The sequence below is a fragment of the Aedes albopictus genome, chromosome 1 (genome assembly GCF_035046485.1).
Source record: "Aedes albopictus strain Foshan chromosome 1, AalbF5, whole genome shotgun sequence".
In the NCBI taxonomy this organism is placed as follows: Eukaryota; Metazoa; Arthropoda; class Insecta; order Diptera; family Culicidae; genus Aedes; species Aedes albopictus.
In genome coordinates this window covers 379,095-398,825 of record NC_085136.1, presented here as the reverse complement: position 1 = coordinate 398,825, position 19,731 = coordinate 379,095, and the positions used below count along the sequence as shown (strand labels likewise).

Here is a 19,731-nt window from a genome sequence, read left to right as displayed (position 1 = left end):
AAAAGAAAACCCATAGTTGTACAAAGTTGTTTCTGTCTATTGCTGAAATGTCGTCACCTTCTCTGCTTTAGAGATCACTAACCAATGTAATATTTGCGGCACAAGATCCCCAGAACTGCGTACCGATGTCCTTGACGTCGAAAATGTTGTAATACGTAGAAATGAGAGTGGCCCCGATTCCAAATATGATGACTGCCCCCGACAATATGCAATCACTGTACAAAAACCGACAAAACTGGTGGAACCGATAGTTGCAAAACGAAAAGCATTCGCCGATCCAATTCAAAGTCGGAGGAGAACTTCGCCGAATCTCAGTCGAGGAATGCGGTCCAATCGATCCGTAGGCGCTGGGGAACAGCGGTTCCCGATCGTCGGTGGACACCAGGGTGTCTCTGCTCTGGATGCGCTCCATTTCCCGGTAGTAGATCGCTTCCAGGGAAGTCATCTTCTGATAGAACAACGGCGGCAGAATGAAGATGAGAGGACCGGTCAGAGTTCCTCCGATGATTCCCATGACCACATCGAAACGAGGCAAAATTTCGGCTATCAGTACCGCTAGCCATACCAGCGAGGAACGGATCACGCATCGCTTGATTGTGAAGTCTAAAAATAAGGAAATTTATTTACTGATTCGATTATAATACTGTTAAGCTGGACCAAAACGTATTGAAAGCTTCCCTTTGAATTATAGTATGAACTGATGTATGAGCTTGTACAAGGTGCCTATCTCAGCTCAGATAAAAACGGTATTTCTCAGGTACGCCGGGGCTCGTGGCACAGTGATAACACGTTCACTTCATAAGCGGATGGTCATGGGTTTGATCCCAGCCCCGGCACTTGTTCTTGCGTCAGTTGCTCTTCCCCCCGACAGCGGCTGGCACTTGACCCTCTCCTGAGCTCTCATAGCTCTAACGGACCCGGACAATTGGGTATCGGCGAAATGGCAACTCATAATGTACCCTCAATCGGACTGGAAAAGGAACAGCAGCCACACATCAACACCACACATGGACACCCAGGTAACAATTTGATGCTGAGTAATCGTTTTTCCAACCATTTTAAAGCAGCCTTCATTTGAACAAAATCTGAGCACAAGATATACATATAATCCTTCATTCAGCCCCTAAACATCTAATTTAGGTGATTTTATTCAACCTTAAGCTGGTTTGTGGTTCATTGAAAGGCTGATTTAAGGCTTAATATGCGCTTAGTCAGCAATCAATTAAATTTATTGAATTTGGTTTAAAATAAGAAATGAACATTTTTTAAACTTATTTTCACCTTTTTGCGGCATTCTATTCCCAGAAGAGATGCTTAGGAATGTATAAATTAATCTATGGGAAAACTGGGAATTGAACTCGGAACTGCTGATTTATAACCACTCACCTTCACCACACACAAATGTATACATATCCTCGAAAACGAGAGCAATGCTTGTTGTATCTGAATAATCTAGAACATAAGTTGAACTAAAGCTGTATTGAGGCTGAAGAAGCTATGTGGACTCCGTGAAAACACTGCTTTGGTCAACTGTCAAAAATATTTAATAAAAGGTTGAATAACAGATGGTTAATTCTGCATAGAAGTGCACGTTTCAAAGCTCTCTTACTACCAGCTGTATGAATAATATGCTATTCAACTTGATATTCAGCTATCTATGTAATGCTGGTTGAACAAGCAATACTTCTGACCAATATTCAGCTGTCATTGTATTCAGCAATCCGCAACAATTAATCAGCCAATGTTCAGCTAATACTCTCACTGTTCAGCATTCATTTTTACTTGGTAGAGTAGAGATGTGAAAGCAGCACAAATACTGGTTCGATATAGTAGAAAGAATAAATGTAGGCGCTGTACAAATTGTAGGTTCAGCTTTTAGCTGTAATCGCTCTCGTAGTGCCTCAGTGGGCAAATGAGCTGTAAATTAGGTTAAGAGGCAAACAATAAAACATTTCCCAGGGTCTTTCAAATGAACCAAGTTTAAAAACCAGAGTTGAGTGTCATACTATGTAATAGGGTAACGGTCGAATTAAGGACCCCTAGAGGACATTAGCTTGCATCATTTTTTTACTATTTTGGACATCCCAATGCATTTTGGACCCCGTACGGTATATATTTTGAACACCCGGTGTTTAAACCCGTTTGAAACTATTTTTGAAGAATCTGTCACTTCAATATGCTGGATCACATAATTCTAGGGTGTCTACTCATAAGGCAAAATAAAATTCCCTGAGTTTTCAAGGTTTTTTCCCAGGGGAAATTTTAAAAATTTATAATTCAAAAATAATTCCAAATTTAATAACCCTATTTTTGATTTCTTTTTTTTTGTTAATTATAATTATATACTTTTAAAAACTTTACAAAAATATCCTCAAAAATTAGTGGAAGTGAAATGTGCATGTCTCAAAAAAAAACGCTTCAAATAGCTGAATTCTTCCAAGTATTTTTTGCTAAACTCCTTTGAAAATAACACAAACACAAAGATCGGCTTTGGAATATATCTAGATTTTTTTCAGTTTTGGGGTAATTGCAATAAATTGATTCGACAATTCCATCAAAAATTTGTTTTAATAAAAATTGTCAAGAAAATCAGGAAAAAACAACATTCGAGAAGTCCATGCCATAATTCCATAGACCATCTGACCTGACTGTAAAATTGCTTACACAACTTTGAAACTGGACTTGGATGTCTGTTATATGTGCGGTGATGTAGTTATGTTGCAATTTCAATTAAAATTCAATGGGAAATTGGAAACTACGATAGTATTTCAACAACTTTGAGTAAAACTGGTGGAACCGATTGATTGTTTTGACTATTCCGCCGAATAACTTCTCAAGAGATTTTTTGGTGTTCTTTCGGGAATTCTTTGATTTTGGGATTTCTACCACAGTTTCTCGCAGAATTTCTGAGAGAGTTTTCACGTAGTCTCTGCTGGGGTACCTCCCGGGATTAGTTTTTTTTCATAGGTTTTTTCAAGTTTCTCGCTGGATTTCTCCTGACTATCGTTCCAAAACTTTTTTCTCTAAGTGGTTTTCCAGTATAGCTTTCCAACAGTTTCTCTCAGGATTGAGTTCTTCCAGGAATTTCTTCTAAATAGTTTTCCGATGTTTGTCTTCGATGTCCCCGCGAGATTTCGCCCGAAGTTTCTCCCAGGATTTCTCATGAAGGTTTTTAGGGTTTCTCCTTGAATTTCCTTAATATTTCCTGCTGGGATTACTCCCAGATTTTTTTCCGAAATGTCCCAGTTTTCCGCAGGATTACCTATTGAGTTTTTTTTTCAATAGATCTATGAGGGTTTTTTCACAAGATTTCATCTGGATTTCTTCCAAAATTTCCCTTGGAATTTCTTACCAGGAATTTCGTTAAGTTATCCCAGGAGACATTCCGATAAAAACTCCTAGAAAGCTATCTACAAGAAGTCCTGGAGCTTAATAGTTGCAGAAATGCAAAAAATGAGCATCCAGAATGGTGGAACGATTTTCGGCAAGAATTTCGAGAAAATCGCGGGAATAATTCCATGAGAAATCCCAAAAGGAACTAAAAAATAGGAGATAGTTCAGGAGAAATTCAGGAAAACTCTGAGAGGCATCCCAGGACCAATGCCGGAAGAAATCTTCTGAGAAACGTACCGGAACAAAATCTGAGAGCAATTTCCAGTGAAACTTAAAAAAAATCCGTAAGAACTTTAGAGAAGTATTCCAGCTGAAACTTCTGTAGAAATCTAGGGCAAAACTAAGGAAGAAAGCTCATTGAAATTGCTTGAAGAAATTGCAAAAGACACTTGGGGTGAAATCACGGCAAGAGCTTCCACAGAAAATTCGTGAAAATCTACTCCTTGCAGACTCTCTAGTAGAAGTCTCATAATCAACTTCTGCAACAACTCTGGAATAAATCCAGGGAAGAACTACTGAAGAAGTCGCTAAAAATTTGTAAGAGGAATCCCGAGACAAACTTTGGGAGAAATTCTGTGAAAACACCTGCAATCTTGAAAGAAACTCTTATGAAGATCTCGGAAATAATCATGAAAGAAACCCCGCGAAGTTTTCTTTGAGCAAAACGCAGGAGGAACTCTGGGAGCAATACCGAAAGAACCTCTGGATTTTCTCTGGAAAACCGGCATAAATACAGGAATCTCGGAAGATTCTCAAAGAAGAATCCAGGAAAGAATTCGAATCTTGGAAAAAAAAAATGCCAAGAGATCCGAAGGAATCTCCGGAAGAAATTAAAAAAAATAATACCAAGTAAATTGGAATGGAAAATACGACGAGAAATCCTGGGAGCCATTCCAAGAGGTATTTCTAAAGAAGTTCCAGAGAAAAAAAAACCTGACGGAATTTCTGGAAAACATCCTTGTAACGGTATTTCTAGATTAATTTCAACTACCAGATTCATACAAACAACTTAGTGAACTCCGTGGATTCTACTTCTGATTAGATCTAGAAGCAGTAAAGTTTACTACTTGTTATTCATACCGTCCAATGTTTTATTTTTTATCGAAGTAAAATTTTCCGGAGTATTCAAGATATTCCAAGTTTTTAGATTTTTCTCTGAGGTTTCCCGGTTTTCCAGGTTTTTCCAGGTAGTACACACCAAGGACTTTGCGAATTTAATGCGCTAGAATGATAATCTTGAAAACAATATCAGAAAACTGTACCTGGAACATCTAAAACATTTGACATTTGAAGATCAAACAAAGAGCTCTTTGCTATAGCTTAGATCATACAAGATCTAAATATGATATAATGATCATATTTCTTTTATATTACTTTTTGATTTCTGTATAAAAATGCTCTTTCTCTACTCGAGGTCTTATATATTTCAAAAAGAGTTTTAACTCAATAAACATCTTTGAAAATTCTGTTGTCTCATTCCTGCCCCAGCGATTCCCTCAACTATTTCCCACACAATAGGGAAGTGGAACCATCTCGGCAAGGGTCCTATTTTGGATACTTTTCTGCTATAACTCAACCAATTTTGAATCATTTGACACAATTTTTGGAACGCAATGAGATACGTATAGTATCTAGCCGTGTACAAAATTTCAAGTTAATTGATTTGGAATTGACTGAGTTATAGCGAAGAGTGCCCAAAATACCGGCCGCTGCCCAAGTGGTTCGCTACCCTACAATAATTGATTTCTCAATTCTTAGAACACACATTCACATCTCTCCAGAAGTTTCTTAAGAGATTCTTCCAGGAGATCCACCTGGGACTTCTCCAGAAAATTCTTCGAGGGTGCCTCCAGGATGATTTATTTTTTTCAGAAGATCTCTCAGAAAGATCTCGAAAGGTGTACCTTCAAAAATTCTTTCATGAGAATTCAGGGGTGCCTCCTAGAGATACATCAGAGGTTCATCCAGAAGATCCTTCAGGAATTCTCATAGGAGGTCCTTCAGAGATTAATCTAAGAGTTCCTTCAGGAATTTCTACAGGATTTTCTTTAGGAACTAGTCCAGGAGTTTCCTCCAGGAGATCCATCAGAAATTTCTGGAGTTTGTTGAAATTCCTTCGGGGATCCCTCTTGGAATTACTTCGGGATGTCTCAAGAAAAATATTCAAAGATTATTTCAGGAGTTCTTGCAGGGATTGCTCCACAAGTTCCTTCGGTGATCTCTCCAGGAGTTCACTCAGGGATCCGCCTGAGAGCTCCAGGAGGATTCAGGGATGCCTCCATGTGTTCATTAGAAATTGCTTCAGAAGTTCCCTTAGCTATTTCAACAGGAGTTCGTTCAGATATCCTTCCATAACTGCAACCTGGAGAATCCCGTGAGAAGTTTCTTCAGGAATTCCTGCAGGAGGTCTTTAGAAATTAGTATAGAAGTTGCTGAACGTATTCCTTCTGAAGTACCATTAGAAATTCTTACAGGAGTTCTTTTCATGAGTTCCATCAGAGATTCCTCCAGGAGTTTCAGGGATTATTGCAGATGTTGCTTCAGAGATTCCTCCTAAATTTCTTCAGGGATTTCTACATAAGTTCTTTCAGAAATCTTTACAGAAGTTAATTCAGAGAATCTTATACGAAGATCCAACGATACCTCCAGGAGAATTCAGGGATTACCTCAGAAGTTTATTCAGGGATTCCTATTAGAGTTCCTTCCAAGATTCCTGTGAAGAATATCCTGTAAGGATTGCTCAAGATTTCTTCCTTTGCAATTCTTCCAGAAGTTCTTTCAGGGATCGCTCCTGGGGTTCTGTCAGATTGTAGTTGAGATTTTTTTCAGGAGGGCTCACGGATGCTTCCATAAGTTACAGAGATTTCTTCAGAAGCTCATTCAAGAATTCCTACAAGATTTCTTTCAGGAGATCTTGTGGGAGTTCCTTCAATAATTCCCTTAGGATTATAATCAGGCATATCTCCAGGATATTCTTTACGGATCTTTCATGGAGTTTCTACAATAATAGGACAGATCGGTGACGTACTAGATTTGTAGTAATGAGCTGACTTTTAGTATGGTGAGAAGGTCGATTCTCCGTTTCTGCAATGAAATGGGGCATAAAGCGTGGGTATTATGATTCCTTGCCTAATTTGACGCTGTTTGAGCAAAATTTTGGGCAACAGTGTTGTTGTTTTCTCCATTTCTTGCAACATAAACAACATAGTTATCCAAAGTTTTGCTCAAACAGCATAAATTTAGGCAAGGAATCACGCTTTTTGCACCATTTCATTGCAGAAACGGAGAATTGACCTTCTCACCATACAAAAATTTCAGCTCATTACTACAAATCTAGGACTACACCGAACGTGCCCCATTCCTCAAGAATTTCCTTCTGGAATTCTTCCAGGAATTCTTTAAAGAATACCTTCTGCAAATCCTGCCCCCTACCCGGAAAGATCCGCTGAAAATCCTTCAAGGATTCCACCTGGGAATTCTTTGGATATTCCTACCGGAATTCCTTCGAGCATTCCCCTGGAATCCCTGCAGGGATTTCTCCTGTAATTTCTTCGGCGATTCCTCCTAGATTTTCTTCAGGGATTCCCTTGGACTTCCTTCGAGGATTTCTCCTGGCTTTTCCTGAATTCTTTCGGGGATTTCTATTGGAATTCCTCCGGAGATTTTCCCTAAATTTTCTTTCGGGGTTTCTTCCCAGATTGCCTCCTGAAATTCTTTCGGGGATTCCTTCTAATATTCTGTAGAATTTCTTTGGTGATTTCTCTTAGAATTCCTCCAGGGGTTTCTGCTGCTTCATTTAGGGATTTTTCTTGGATTTCATTTGGGGATCCATCCTATAATTCATTCTGGAATGCCTCCTGGAATTCCTTTGAGGATTCCTCCTGGAATTCCTTCGGGTATTTCTCCTGGATATCTTTCATGGATTCCTCCTGAAATTCTTTCGGGGCTTTCTCCTGATATTCTAATGTGGATTTCTCTTGAAATTTCTTCGGGGGTTCCTCCTGGAATTTCCTTGTTGATTTCTTTTATAATTCCTCCGAAGATTCCTCCTGGATTTGCTTCAGGGATTCCTCATGGAATTCCTTCGGGAGTCCTTCTGGAAATCCTTTGGGGTTTCCTTCTGGAATTGTTTCAGTGTTTTCACCAAGAATTCCTTCGAAGATTCCTCCCAGAATTCTTTCAGGGGTTCCTTTCCATGTAGGGATTTTTCCTGTTATTTGTTCGGGGATTTCTCCTGGAATTCCTTCGGGAATTCCTCGTGAAGTTCCATTTCCTCCTGGAATTAATTCGAAAATTCCTCCTTAAATGCTTTCGGGGATTTTTCCTGGAATTCTTTCGGGCAGTCCTCCGGAACTTCCATTGAGGATTCCTCCTGGAATTTCTTCGGGAATTCCTCCTGAATTTGTAGCCGGCACTGGCCGATCTGGGAATAAATCATGCGGCTTAAGCGCCACTCCGTAAGGAGACCGCACGACAAGTTCTAAATTTGCCCGGTTGAGACTCTTCAGGGCGAGTCCATTTGAAATTCCCGAAGAAAGTAGGATCGAGCCAGCGCATCTACTTCCTACACATGAACTGGGGTGATTACCCTACGCAACAACATAATCCGATACACTACAAAACCATTCCTCCAAAGAACGCGGTAAGATGTCACCCATACCTAAAAAACAGTGGGACATTAGTATCGCATGCTATTTCTCATCACTGGCAGTTTCACTACTTCCCGCTAGAGGCGCTACCAGCGTAGAAGAGTATACGCAAGACTACAGTCAAATTGCGCCACGCAAACAACATTACACTAAAGCGCGGAGCAACGGAACAATATCACCATAACTTAAATTGACTTTCGTAGAACTGAAACATTAAATCCATACAATTTGACTAACAACCAACTAAACCCATTTATTCAGAGTATAATCAACATTATTTATTCTAACATCATGATTAGCTAACCTAGGTGTATTATTGTTGTATATACATGTGTTCCTGTTCAGTCCTACTCTACTAGTGCGTTTTCTACTTTTCCTAGCTGTCTATCGGTATCTTGTTATGCATGCATGTGCTCTATTCGTGTACGCGTTTCATTGATGCGGTGCGACAAGCTAGCCACGGCTGCATCAAGCCGGGTGACTCAAACAATAGGTTGGGTGGGCCGGTCATAAAATACGTGCGCGTGCTTTTCGGCTTCAAGCAATCACCCAACCTTCCATTTGCGGACGCTGTGTTAGACTAGACGTCCAGGATTATCCACGACCTAAGGTCGGCAAAAAAAAACTTCTCCGAGGCGTCCTCACCGGACGACCCCACTCCACAAAAAAACGGTGCAAAAAAGAACAGACTCACCGAGCAGCTACGGAGTTGTCGTTTATCTGTTGCTGATTCTGCGCTCCTGGTGTGTCGCGTCGACGGTCAAGCGACCCCTGGACCACGTGTAGGGGGGGGGGGGGGCACGTGGGGGTTGTTGTTGCGCAACCTTGAACGACCTGCAAGACGGGCCTGGCATGTGGCAATTGACGACCACAGAAGCTCGCTAAGCGGCGTGTATACGTGCCGTTTCTTCGGCGGTATTCGTTCGCCGGAAGTTCCGAGTCGATCGGCAGAGAAGCGTCGCTGTGGAAGAATGTAGCCGGCGGGCTATTCACGTACAGTCCACAGGCACGGGTTTTCTTAAAACGAGCACAATGACAAAGAGCACATTACCTGTAAGTCCTATTGTAGGAAAACGCACAAACCCTTAACGCACTACTTTCCTAGCTTGAACAATGGACTAACAAAAGGAACAAAGAACAAATTAAACTATAGAAATATCACTCCGTTACGGTAACTTACAATTCACGATTTCTTCAACGAACGAACCACGACACGTCACTTCTACACTAATCTGCGGATCGAATGAAAGTAACATGAAACCGTGATCCTCAGATTAGGGAAGGTTCCATCGATCGAACTCAACAGAAGTTCGACATTTCCCACGAACTTCTTCGAAATAGTTCGGTAGTGTAACGGCCTATGTTGAAGGCTCGCTCAGTTTTGGGTTCGGTCGCGCCATTTCTTTCCAGACTGTCTCCGGAAATTCCAAACGTACTTGACCTTCGGATATTTCAATCGCGGCCGATTGAAGGCCGATTAAAGTTCTTGGAAAAGCTTTTTATAGTGAGCATGTTGCCTAACCGTTCGGCGCAACGTAATTGATCTTTAGTGGGCATTGATGCACTCATTAAAGGTCATTTTTATATGGATATTGAATCTGTTAATGGAATTATATCTGGCATATTTCTGGAGATGTAGCAAAGGCTACAAATTTCTTCGGGATTTCCTCATGGAATTTCTTTATGGTATTCCTTCTGGTTTCCTCCTGGTATTCCTTCGATGATTCTCCTAGAATTACTTCGTGAATTTCTCCTGGAATTCTATGGGGGATTTATCTTGGAATTCTTTCGCAAATTCCTCCCAGAGTAATATCGAGGATTCCTCTTATAATTCTTCCGGAGATTCTTCCTGAAATTCCTTCAGGAATACCATATGGGATTCCTTCGAGGATTCCTCATGGAGTTCTTTCGGAAATTCCTCCTAGTATTTTCTCAGGGATTTCTCCTGGAATTCCTTCAGAGATTCCTTCTCGATATTTTTCGTTGATTTCTTCTGGAAATCCTTTTGAAATCCTTCTCGAATTTCTTTACAAATTCCCTTGGGATCCCTGCTTGAGTTCATTTGGGGAAACCTGGATTTCCTTCTGAAATTCCTCGAAAACTTCAATCAAGGAGTTCTTCAGCATTTTCTACAGGGATCTCTTAACGAGATTCTTGAACCGCCAGAGATTCCTGCAGAAGTTTCTTCAGGGATTCATACAGCAGTTCCTGCAGAGATTAGTACAGATTTTTTTTTTCATGGAGTTTCTTTCAGGCTCCTCCTAGGATTCCTCCTGAAATTCCTCTTTGAAATAATTCGGGGATGCCTTAGTGTAAACAGTGTGAATTTATTATCAAGTTTCATAGCTTCTGAAGGTTCTGAGAAAACAAAACAAAGAACTGTAGCAAAATCAATATTTTATTGTCCTTCTTTTGCAATGGAGTGATGCAACATGCATCACACTAAGGATACCGGTAATGTCTCAATATTCCTTTCCAATTATAAATAGTTGTTATCCCTAACCTCAAAACAGCCGCGAGTACTTCGGCTATCCAACCTAATATAGTATTAGGTTAAAAATTTTAAAAACAAAAATGAATAAATCATTTCGGCTCTGTTATGCCCATAACTAAAAAAAAATGTCTCAGTAGGTCTAATCACTGGTGACAGTGACGTACCCGAACAGAAATAAATATGGTTTTCTTTCTAACGTAATAGTTTATGTCATCAATGGTCATGAAAAAGCTCAGATTACAAATTATAGAGCGTAATGACAACTTCTTTGCTTTGCCAATGTTGAAATTATGGTCAAATTTTGGTCGATTCACGCCGCCGCCACCGCTGGCCAAAAATGGCCCTCACGCCGCCACCGAGCAAAATATAGTCGGCGCACAGATCTATAACCACCACACCTGGTCCGCTCCTAAAAGCCACACCTGTAATTTTGAAATTCTCAGAGTTGCAAGCAATGGCATAGCGACAGATCTGAATATTCTTAAAATCTATATTGCTCTAATATTAATACTGCTAATTATATTTCTAGACCAACATTTGAAAAGGGCGTAACAACCATTTCGAATGTCTGCTTCTCCAGTCCCTTCTAGGCTTACGCTCCATTATTCATGAAATCTTTTACCAATAATAGATAGATCTGACTCCCCTCTATCTGTTAACGGGAAAAGTTTGCATAAAAATATTGAAATACGCCAAGGAGGGACAGAACAAGTGAAAATTTGCAATGGTTTTTCCGCCCTTTTCAAATGTTAGTCTAGATTTATTCTTTTGATTTTTAACTCGTTTGTCTTGGAGCTGCTGAATTATTATTAATGTTGGAAAACATTTGAACCTAGAATATATAGACATTGTGAAATAGTACAACTTCAAATTTAAAAAAAACCTGATTGACTGCAAAATTCTCTGAGATTTCCAATTTTTTTTTTTTTTTTAGATCAAACAAAATCGCCTGATAATTCCAGATTTTTCAGTGTTTTCCATGTAGTAAGACAACCTGATGTACATACAGGGGATGGCCAAAATGTTTGGGATAGGCAACTTTTTTTCTCTCACAAAAAAGTTCAACATGCTGTAACTTTTCATAGAATGCATCAAATATTCTCAAATTTTGACTGTTTGTTAACCTAGTATATGTACAAATTTGAGCTCGATTGGTTACTCTTTCGCGAAGTTATAACCGTTCTGGTAAAACACTACTTTTTAGACTACTAATTTTTGAGCTGTCATATCTCGGAGACCAGTGAACCGAATTGAATGAAATTTTGAACTTTCATTCACAATACATTAATGCTTGAAAATTATTGAAAACATGGGTACTTTTTAAACGTTGAAAAAAGTTATGATGGATCGGCACTTTTTGTATCTTTTTCGAAAAAAATGCATTTTTTTACAACAATGTGTTTTTGATATCCAAAGATTTTCTACTTCTGTTCATAAGATATCTATAAAAAGATATATTAGGGGCTGTCCATTTATTACGTAAGGGATTTTTTGCAGTTTTTCAACACCCCTTCCTCCCTTGTAAGATTTTTTGTATGAGAACCCAAAATTTTTTGTATGGCACGTAAGATTTTTCGAACCCCCCCTCCCCTTATAAACCCTTACGTAATTAATGGACAGCCCCTTAGTGCCTATTTGGATTAAAGGAAGAACACATTTAGTAATTTTTGTGCAGTATAGTAAATTTGACTCATTTTCCTCTAAATGGGTGAAAATGTCAAACCATCATAACTTTTTTTCAACTTTTAAAAAGTATCTATGTTCTGATGAGTTTTCAAGCATTATTATATTGTTGATAATCGCTCAAAATTTCATTCAATTCGGTTCACTAGTCTCCGAGATATGACAGTTCAAAAATTGATAGTCTTAAAAATAGTGCTTTACCAGATCAGTTATAACTTCGCGAAAGATTAACCAATCAAGCTGAAATTTGTACCACTGAAGCAAATCCTCCTCTTCTTGGCGTAACGTCCTCACTGGGACAAAGCCTGCTTCTCAGCTTAGTGTTCAATGAGCACTTCAATGCACATATAATAGGTTAATAAACAGTCAAAATTTGAGAATATTCGATGCATTCTATGAAAAGTTACACCATGTTGAACTTTTTTGTGAAAGAAAAAAAGTTGCCTATCCCAAACATTGTGGCCACCCCCTGTATATCACAATAGCTATAAAAATGAATGTAATGATCTTTAACCCGACAGAAGTAGGAAAAAAAGTCTCAAAGGAAACAATGCTTGAATAATGAAAATTCCTTTGCAAAATTGTATCAATCATCCCAATGCAAATCATTGAAATGTCTGAAAATGTGTCAAATAAGCTGGTTCGAAGCACATAAAAAATGCATTCTGACGTTTATCTTTTCCATAATTTCCATTCACAAATATGATCTAAAATGTTTGATTTTCTTTCAATATATTCATCATCGTGACGAATGGTATAAAGATGAGAGATATAAATCATCGAAACAATCTATACATTCTAACGTTATTCACTAGTTCGAATGATTCAAGATTCTTCAAATCAGTAAAAAAAAAGTAATTTAAAGGCTGAAAGATACTGGAGTTAAAAGAGCTAATAATATATATATATATATATATATATATATATATATATATATATATATATATATATATATATATATATATATATATATATATATATATATATATAGACAAAATTATTGGAAAATATTTCAAATTTCTGTTTTATAAGAAAATATCTAGCAGAGTTTTGTGTGTCATTTGTTTGGCACACGTTACCAAATAGGCTGAAGAATGATTCAAAGAATAACACAGTCTAGAAAAGAAAACTAAAGTTGCAAGAAGTTACATTTCAATACGCATTGGTCCCATTTTCATGTTCTAAGTATTGAACCACTTACCTCTGGAAGCGCCCAGCACATCCTCCACATGTTGAAAGAGCGCCGAATTCCCCACAGCACTAGAAAGGCACAGCTGCAGTGTTACCAGCAAGATAGTGATGTACAGCGGCCAACTCTTCGGCAAGATCTGCAACACATTGTTGGTCGTATCCATCCCATACCGATACGCAGCAAAAACCGTCGTCACCGTTGACAACGTGCAAGTGGCCATCAGCCCGAGGAATACCGCCTTGCCGATCTTCCGTTTCTTTTCCATATCGACCTGGATCGTCAGCAGCATGGGATGAATATCGAACTGGAACGCTATGATTCCATAGGCCTTCAACAGTCGAATCCACGATGGCATACCCAGCTCGATGCCCTTGAAAGGCTCAAAATCATCCCTCGGCACTACCGTTCCATTCACATTCGTCACAAACGTATCCCTACCAATGGACAACCACGTCAAGACGGCAACACTGCTACAAATTAACACCGAAATACTAGCCAAAGGCCGCATATTCTTGGGGCTTCCCAACCACATAATGGGACACAGAAACATTCCAATCAACACCAACCAGTAGCAAAACGAAAACTCAAATTCACCTCCGGTTAGTTTCGATCCCATCAGCTGAAGGTTCTGGGAAGCGACCAGCAGATTCGGAATGCCTCCGCCGAATACCGTCATATCCAACAGCACCGTAACGAACACACTCATCCGCTTCCCATAGGTAAACTCCGCAATGGCCGCGTACGGATAGCGATTCTTCCGGACAATGGACGGATCCAACTTTTCGGCAATGGTCCAACAGCGGCCCAACACAGTTGCCGTATATATTTGCAACGTGACCACCAACAACACCAAAGGAATGCCATACAATCCGCACGATATAATCGATTTCGGCAACGCCACTATGGGGAACACCCCAAACAGATCAATCACGCACAGGCTCGCGAAGAACAACGACAGATTCGGCGACGAACCGTGACCATCGTCGTTGTCGCCGTTGGCAGGTTTCTCCGTCTCCGTCGCAAGCAGGGAGCAGGCTCTTCGTTGTTCCAGGAGGTCATCCTCGTTCGGTGGAGGTGGGGTAAATCCGCGAAATGTTATCAAATCGGGTCCAGTTTTATCACGGAACATCATTATCGTTGGAGATGGGCGGGAGCTTAACTGAAACTATGAGACAGACCGAACCAGACAGCGTTGGGGTTTCGTTCAATCTGCCGATGGAATTCTCGCTTCAGTGCCAACCCCGGTTACGGACACTACAAGACGAACAGGGTTGAATGTGGTCAGGTGAAAACGTAGCATTGAGCCACTATGCCATAATAGGAATGCAATAAATCGATCATGGATGGCACCCTGCGTGGAACGAAGAAAGAATCCTTACAAGTCGATTTCTTTCACCTGGTCGGCAGACGTTATTATAGGGAAATATTTTATTGCTTGCTTTAGCTTCACCATGACGAAGTCTTCCGAAAACTAGGAAATTGTGCAGTACCTTTCTTTTTTTAAGAGCCATAACATGGTATTGAAATGCATTAAAGCAGTATCAGTGAAATACTAGATTAAATCAAATTTTGTAGTAATGAGCTGAATGGTGACGAGATGATCAATTCTCCGAAAAAGGTCAAGTTTTACCGCTTGAATCAGTTGTCTTGGACTCCCACAAGCTATGTTCAAAATTTTAGCGGAAACGATTAAGTCTAAGGGGGTGCTCAACGAGCTTGAAGCTTAATAATTAAAACATTTGGTATTTATACCAATAACACTAGTTTACAGCATGGGCGTAGCCAGAGGGGTGCAGAGGGGGGGGGGCACGCCAGATTTTTTTTTAATTCGAGCCATCTCAAAGTTTATCGATAATTCAGAATTCCAGAAAAAATATCTTAAAAAATAAATATGGAACGACTTTTCGATTGTGCAAAGTGAAACAGCGTGTTTCTAATACTACACTAAACTAAACTACTTTATTACAAAATCCAATTTCGCTTATATATCCTCATTACACAATGCATGCCATAAGCTCAATAGTTTGAATAGTTGAAAAGGTTTTGAATTCAATTCGTATTCAACTGAATATTTTTCGTGTTCGGGTCGTTGCAAGTGTCGTGTGAGCATATCGAATTGTTGCATCAAAGATGTAGCAAGGGAGATGCGACAAGAGTTGTAGTGGCGATGTAATGCTGCTACATAAACTATTCTAATAAGTTTTTATTCACAATTATCAAACCTTTTTTACTCGAGAACCTCAGAAAATTTCGCCAAGTATTTCTCCAAGAGAACCACTTCGATCTTATCATTGAATTTTACCAAATAATAAGCTTGGCTGAATGGCTGAATTTTGTGATGCTTATTCATGGAATACAAAAACAGCATGCCAAATTTTCCAGATATGCCGGAACTGATTCTGATAGAGAAAAGAAGGACTTTGCTGCTATAGAGTGCAGTTATGTGCTACTGATACACGAATTTTCACTTGTATTCAATTCAAACAAACGTCATGCTAAGAGCTAAATACCTGGGATTTCTTTTCTAATTTTTTCGAGGATACCTTCAGAAATTCCTTAAGCCATTAATTCAAGTACTTCTCCAGGGATTGTTTCAAAAATTCCTCAAGGGACTTCTCCAGGATTTTTTCATTCGTGAATTCTTCTATGAACATCTTGCAGGGTTCGGATAGTGATTGTTTCAGGGTTTGTTCAAAGAAACGCTTCAGGAATGTCTAGCACGATTCCTTCAGCATTTTTTACAGATACTTCTGCAAGGATGCATCGGCGAATTTCTCCAGGTTTTTTTCCATAGCTTTCTTCGGTGATTCCTTCATAGATTTCTCCAGAGAATTTTTCAAGAATGCTTCTATGAGTTTCACCAGTCATTCTTCCGGGAATTTCTCATGGGATATTATTAGAGCTTCCTCCAGTGATTGTTCCAGTGTTTTTTCAAGGATTCCTCCAAGAATTTCTTTAGGGATTCCCAAAGGAATGTCAACAGAAATTTTTCAGGTATTTCTGCAAGTGTTCTTTCAGAGATTTCTGCGGTTTCTTCTCCATATATTCCTTTATGAATTCCACTAGAGATTGCTCCAATAATTCAATCTGGAATAATTCGAAGTATTTCAGCAGCAATATCTTCCAGCAACCCTTACAGGAAAATCCAGGAGTTCCTCCAAAAATTATTGTAGATTCCTTCATATTTTTTTCCTACACAAATTCTTCCAGGAATTTGTTGAGGAAGCTTTCCTGGGATTTCCTAAGGAATTCCTCATTGGATTACTTCCGTGATTTAGGAACTCCTGCAGAGATTCCTCAAGGAGTTTCTCCACGAATTCTTCGTAGAATTCCTTCAGGATTTTTCTAAGGATTCCATCTGCAATTTCTTCAGGAATTCGTACTGGAATTCCTCCAGGAATTTCTTAAGGAATTCTTAAACGAATTTCTTCAGAGATTTCTCCAGGAATTATTCCAAGGATTCCTCTGGGAATAACTATAGGGATTCCCCTTAAAATTAATCTAGGGATTCCTTCAGAAATGCCTCTAGAGATTCCTCCAGGAGTGTTTCTCCTTCAATCCCTACAGGCATTCCTCTAGGATATTCTTTAGGGATTCCTCCAAGAATTACAGGGTTTAACTCGGGAATTGCTTCTGTAATTCTTTCTGGAACAACTTATTTTAAAAATTCATCAAAAGATTCCCCCAGGAACTCTTCTTAGGATTTCTTCAGGAATTTTTCCTTGTATTATGTAAGTAAGGATTTTCTCCAGGAATTGACTGAGTATTTCCTGAACTGTTAAGAGATTCCCTTAGGCATTGCTCTTGAAACTGCTTCCGGGGTTCCATGTGGAGTTTCTTCAGGAACTCTTCTAAGGACTCCTCCAGAATTTCTCCATAAAATTCCATCTGCGATTTCTTCAGGAATTATTCCTTGTATTCCTCATGCAGGCATTCCTCGAGGATTTCATCCAGAAATTTCTCCAGGATCTCCGCGAGAAATTCCTCCAGAAATTCCTCCAGAAATTGCTACAGGAATTCTTTCAGGGATTCTTCCAGGAATTAATCGAGGACTTCCATTATAAATTATGTCAGCAATTCGTCCAGGATTTTCTCCAGCAAAGCCATCAGGGATTCCTTCAGAAATTATTTCCAGGATTTTCTCTAGGAATACGTTCTGAAACTTTTTCCGAAATTCCGCCAAGAATTTTTCCAGATCTTCCTCCAGGAATTGCTGCAAGGATTCCTCCAGGAATTCCGCTAAAAATTCCCCCAGGAACTTCTTCAGGGATTTTTCCAGGGATTTCTCCCCGAATTTCTCCAATGATTCCCCAGGGTTTCCTTCAGAAATTCCTTCAAGGATTTCTCCAGGAATTCCTCCAAAAATTTCTCTAGAAATTCTTTCATGAATTTCTCAGGGGCTTTTCTTTCAGATATTTCTCCCAGGGTCTCTCTAACCCTTAGATCTAAGATTTCCCCAGAAATTTATCCAGTAATTGTTGTAAGAATTCCTCTAGAGATTCTTCCAGGAATTCGTTCAACGATTCCTCCAACAATTCTCAAAGGAAAACCGTCAGGATTTCCTCCAGACATTTCTCCAAGATTTCATCCTCGAATTTCTCCTAGAACTCCTCCAGGAAATTCTCCAGGGGTTACTCCAAGAATTTCTTCAGGAATTTTTCAGGAATTGATCCAGGAATTACTAATGTACATCCTTCATAAATTATGTCAGCATTTTCTCCAGGATTTTTTTTCGAAAAAATTTTTGGCGATTTTTCCGAAATTCTTTCAGGAAATTCTCTAGGAATATCCTCAGGTTTTTATCAGAGACACCTCGAGGTCCAGACATTTTTCCTGGAATTTCTCCTGAGATTCCTTCATTAATTGCTTCAGGGATTCCTCCAGGGATTTCTTCACGAGTTTTTACAGGAATTCTTCCAGAAAATCCTTCGAAGATTCCTTCAGGAAATTCTCCAGAAGTTCCCGTAAGGATTTCTCCAGGAAATCCTTCAGGGATTTCTTCAGAAATTCTTTCAGGAAATTCTTCTGGAGATTTCTCTAGAAATTCATCTAGTAATTCTTTCAAGAATTCCTCTAGAGATTTCTCCAGGAATTGCTGCAAGGGTTCTTCCAGGCATTCCGCTAAAAATTCTTGCAGTTACTTCTTCAGGGATTTTTCCAGGGATTTCTCAACGAATTTCTCCAATGGGATTTCTCCAGGAATTCCTCCTGAAATTTGTCTAGAAATTCTTCCAGGAATTTTCCAGGGGATTTTTTTTTCAGATATTTCTTCCAAGATTCCTCTAGAGATTCCCCCAGAAATTTTTCCAGTAATTATTGTAATAATTCCTCCAGAGATTCCTGAAGAAATCCCTTCAATGATTCCTCCAGCAATTTCTTAAGGAAAACCTTCAGGAATTCCTCCAGGCATTCCTCCGGGATTTTATCAAGGAACTCTTCCAGGATTTTTTTTCAGGAAATCCTCCAAATATTTTTTCCAGAAATTGTTCCTGGACATCATTTAGAAATTATGTTAGCAATTCCTCTAAGGATTCCTCCAGGAATTTCTCCTGAGATTCCATCAGGAATAGCTTCAGCGATTTCTCTAGAAATTTCTTCACGAATTTCTCCAGGGATTTGCTCAGGGATTCCTCCGGAAAATTCTTCGACGATTCCTCCAAGAAATTCCATCCAGGATTCTTCCAGGAAATCCTTTAGGAATACCTTTAGAAATTCTTTCAGGAAATTCTCCTGGAATACCTTCAGGAATTTTTCAAGGCTTTCTCAAGGAATTCCTCCAGAAATTTCTGCAGGGATTTCTCCACAAATTTATTCAAGGATTCCCCCAGAGATTCTTTCAGGAATTGATTCGAGAATTCCTCAAGGGATTTTTTTCAGAAATAGAAAAATAATAGAAATAGAAACTTCATAGAATCCCTCTGGAGATTCCTCTAGAAATCCACCCAGTAGTTCTTTCAAGATTTCTCAAGCAATTCTCACAGAAATACTTCAAGGAATTCTTCCAGACATTCCTCCAGGATTTTATCCAGGAACTTTTTCAGAAACATCTCCAGGAGTTCTTCCAGAAAATATCCCAGGAATTTCTTCAGGAATTCCTCCAGGAACTGCTCCTGGACATTCTTCGGAAATTATGTCAGCAATTCTTGCAGGAATTTCTCCAGGAAATCCTCTACGGGTTTCCACGAAATTCTCCAGGAATATTTTCATGAATTATCAGGGATTGCTCCAGACATTCCTCCAGAAATTCCTCCAGGGATTCCTCCACGAATATCTCCAGGGATATTCCCAGAGATGCCTTCAGGGTATCCTCCAGAAATACC

General features: G+C 39.3%; 1 protein-coding gene across 1 annotated transcript; it reads right to left on the bottom strand.

The window, feature by feature from the left end:
* Positions 1–8: 8 nt before the first annotated feature.
* On the bottom strand, positions 9–14,633 carry LOC109405236 (uncharacterized). Its single transcript, XM_019678269.3, has 2 exons — positions 13,421–14,633; positions 9–603 (listed from the first exon to the last, which is right to left on the bottom strand). The coding sequence occupies exons 1-2, from the start codon at positions 14,541–14,543 to the stop codon at positions 68–70; spliced, it is 1,659 nt and encodes a 552-aa protein (XP_019533814.3). The 5' UTR covers positions 14,544–14,633; the 3' UTR covers positions 9–67.
* Between the last annotated feature and the right edge of the window lie 5,098 nt (positions 14,634–19,731).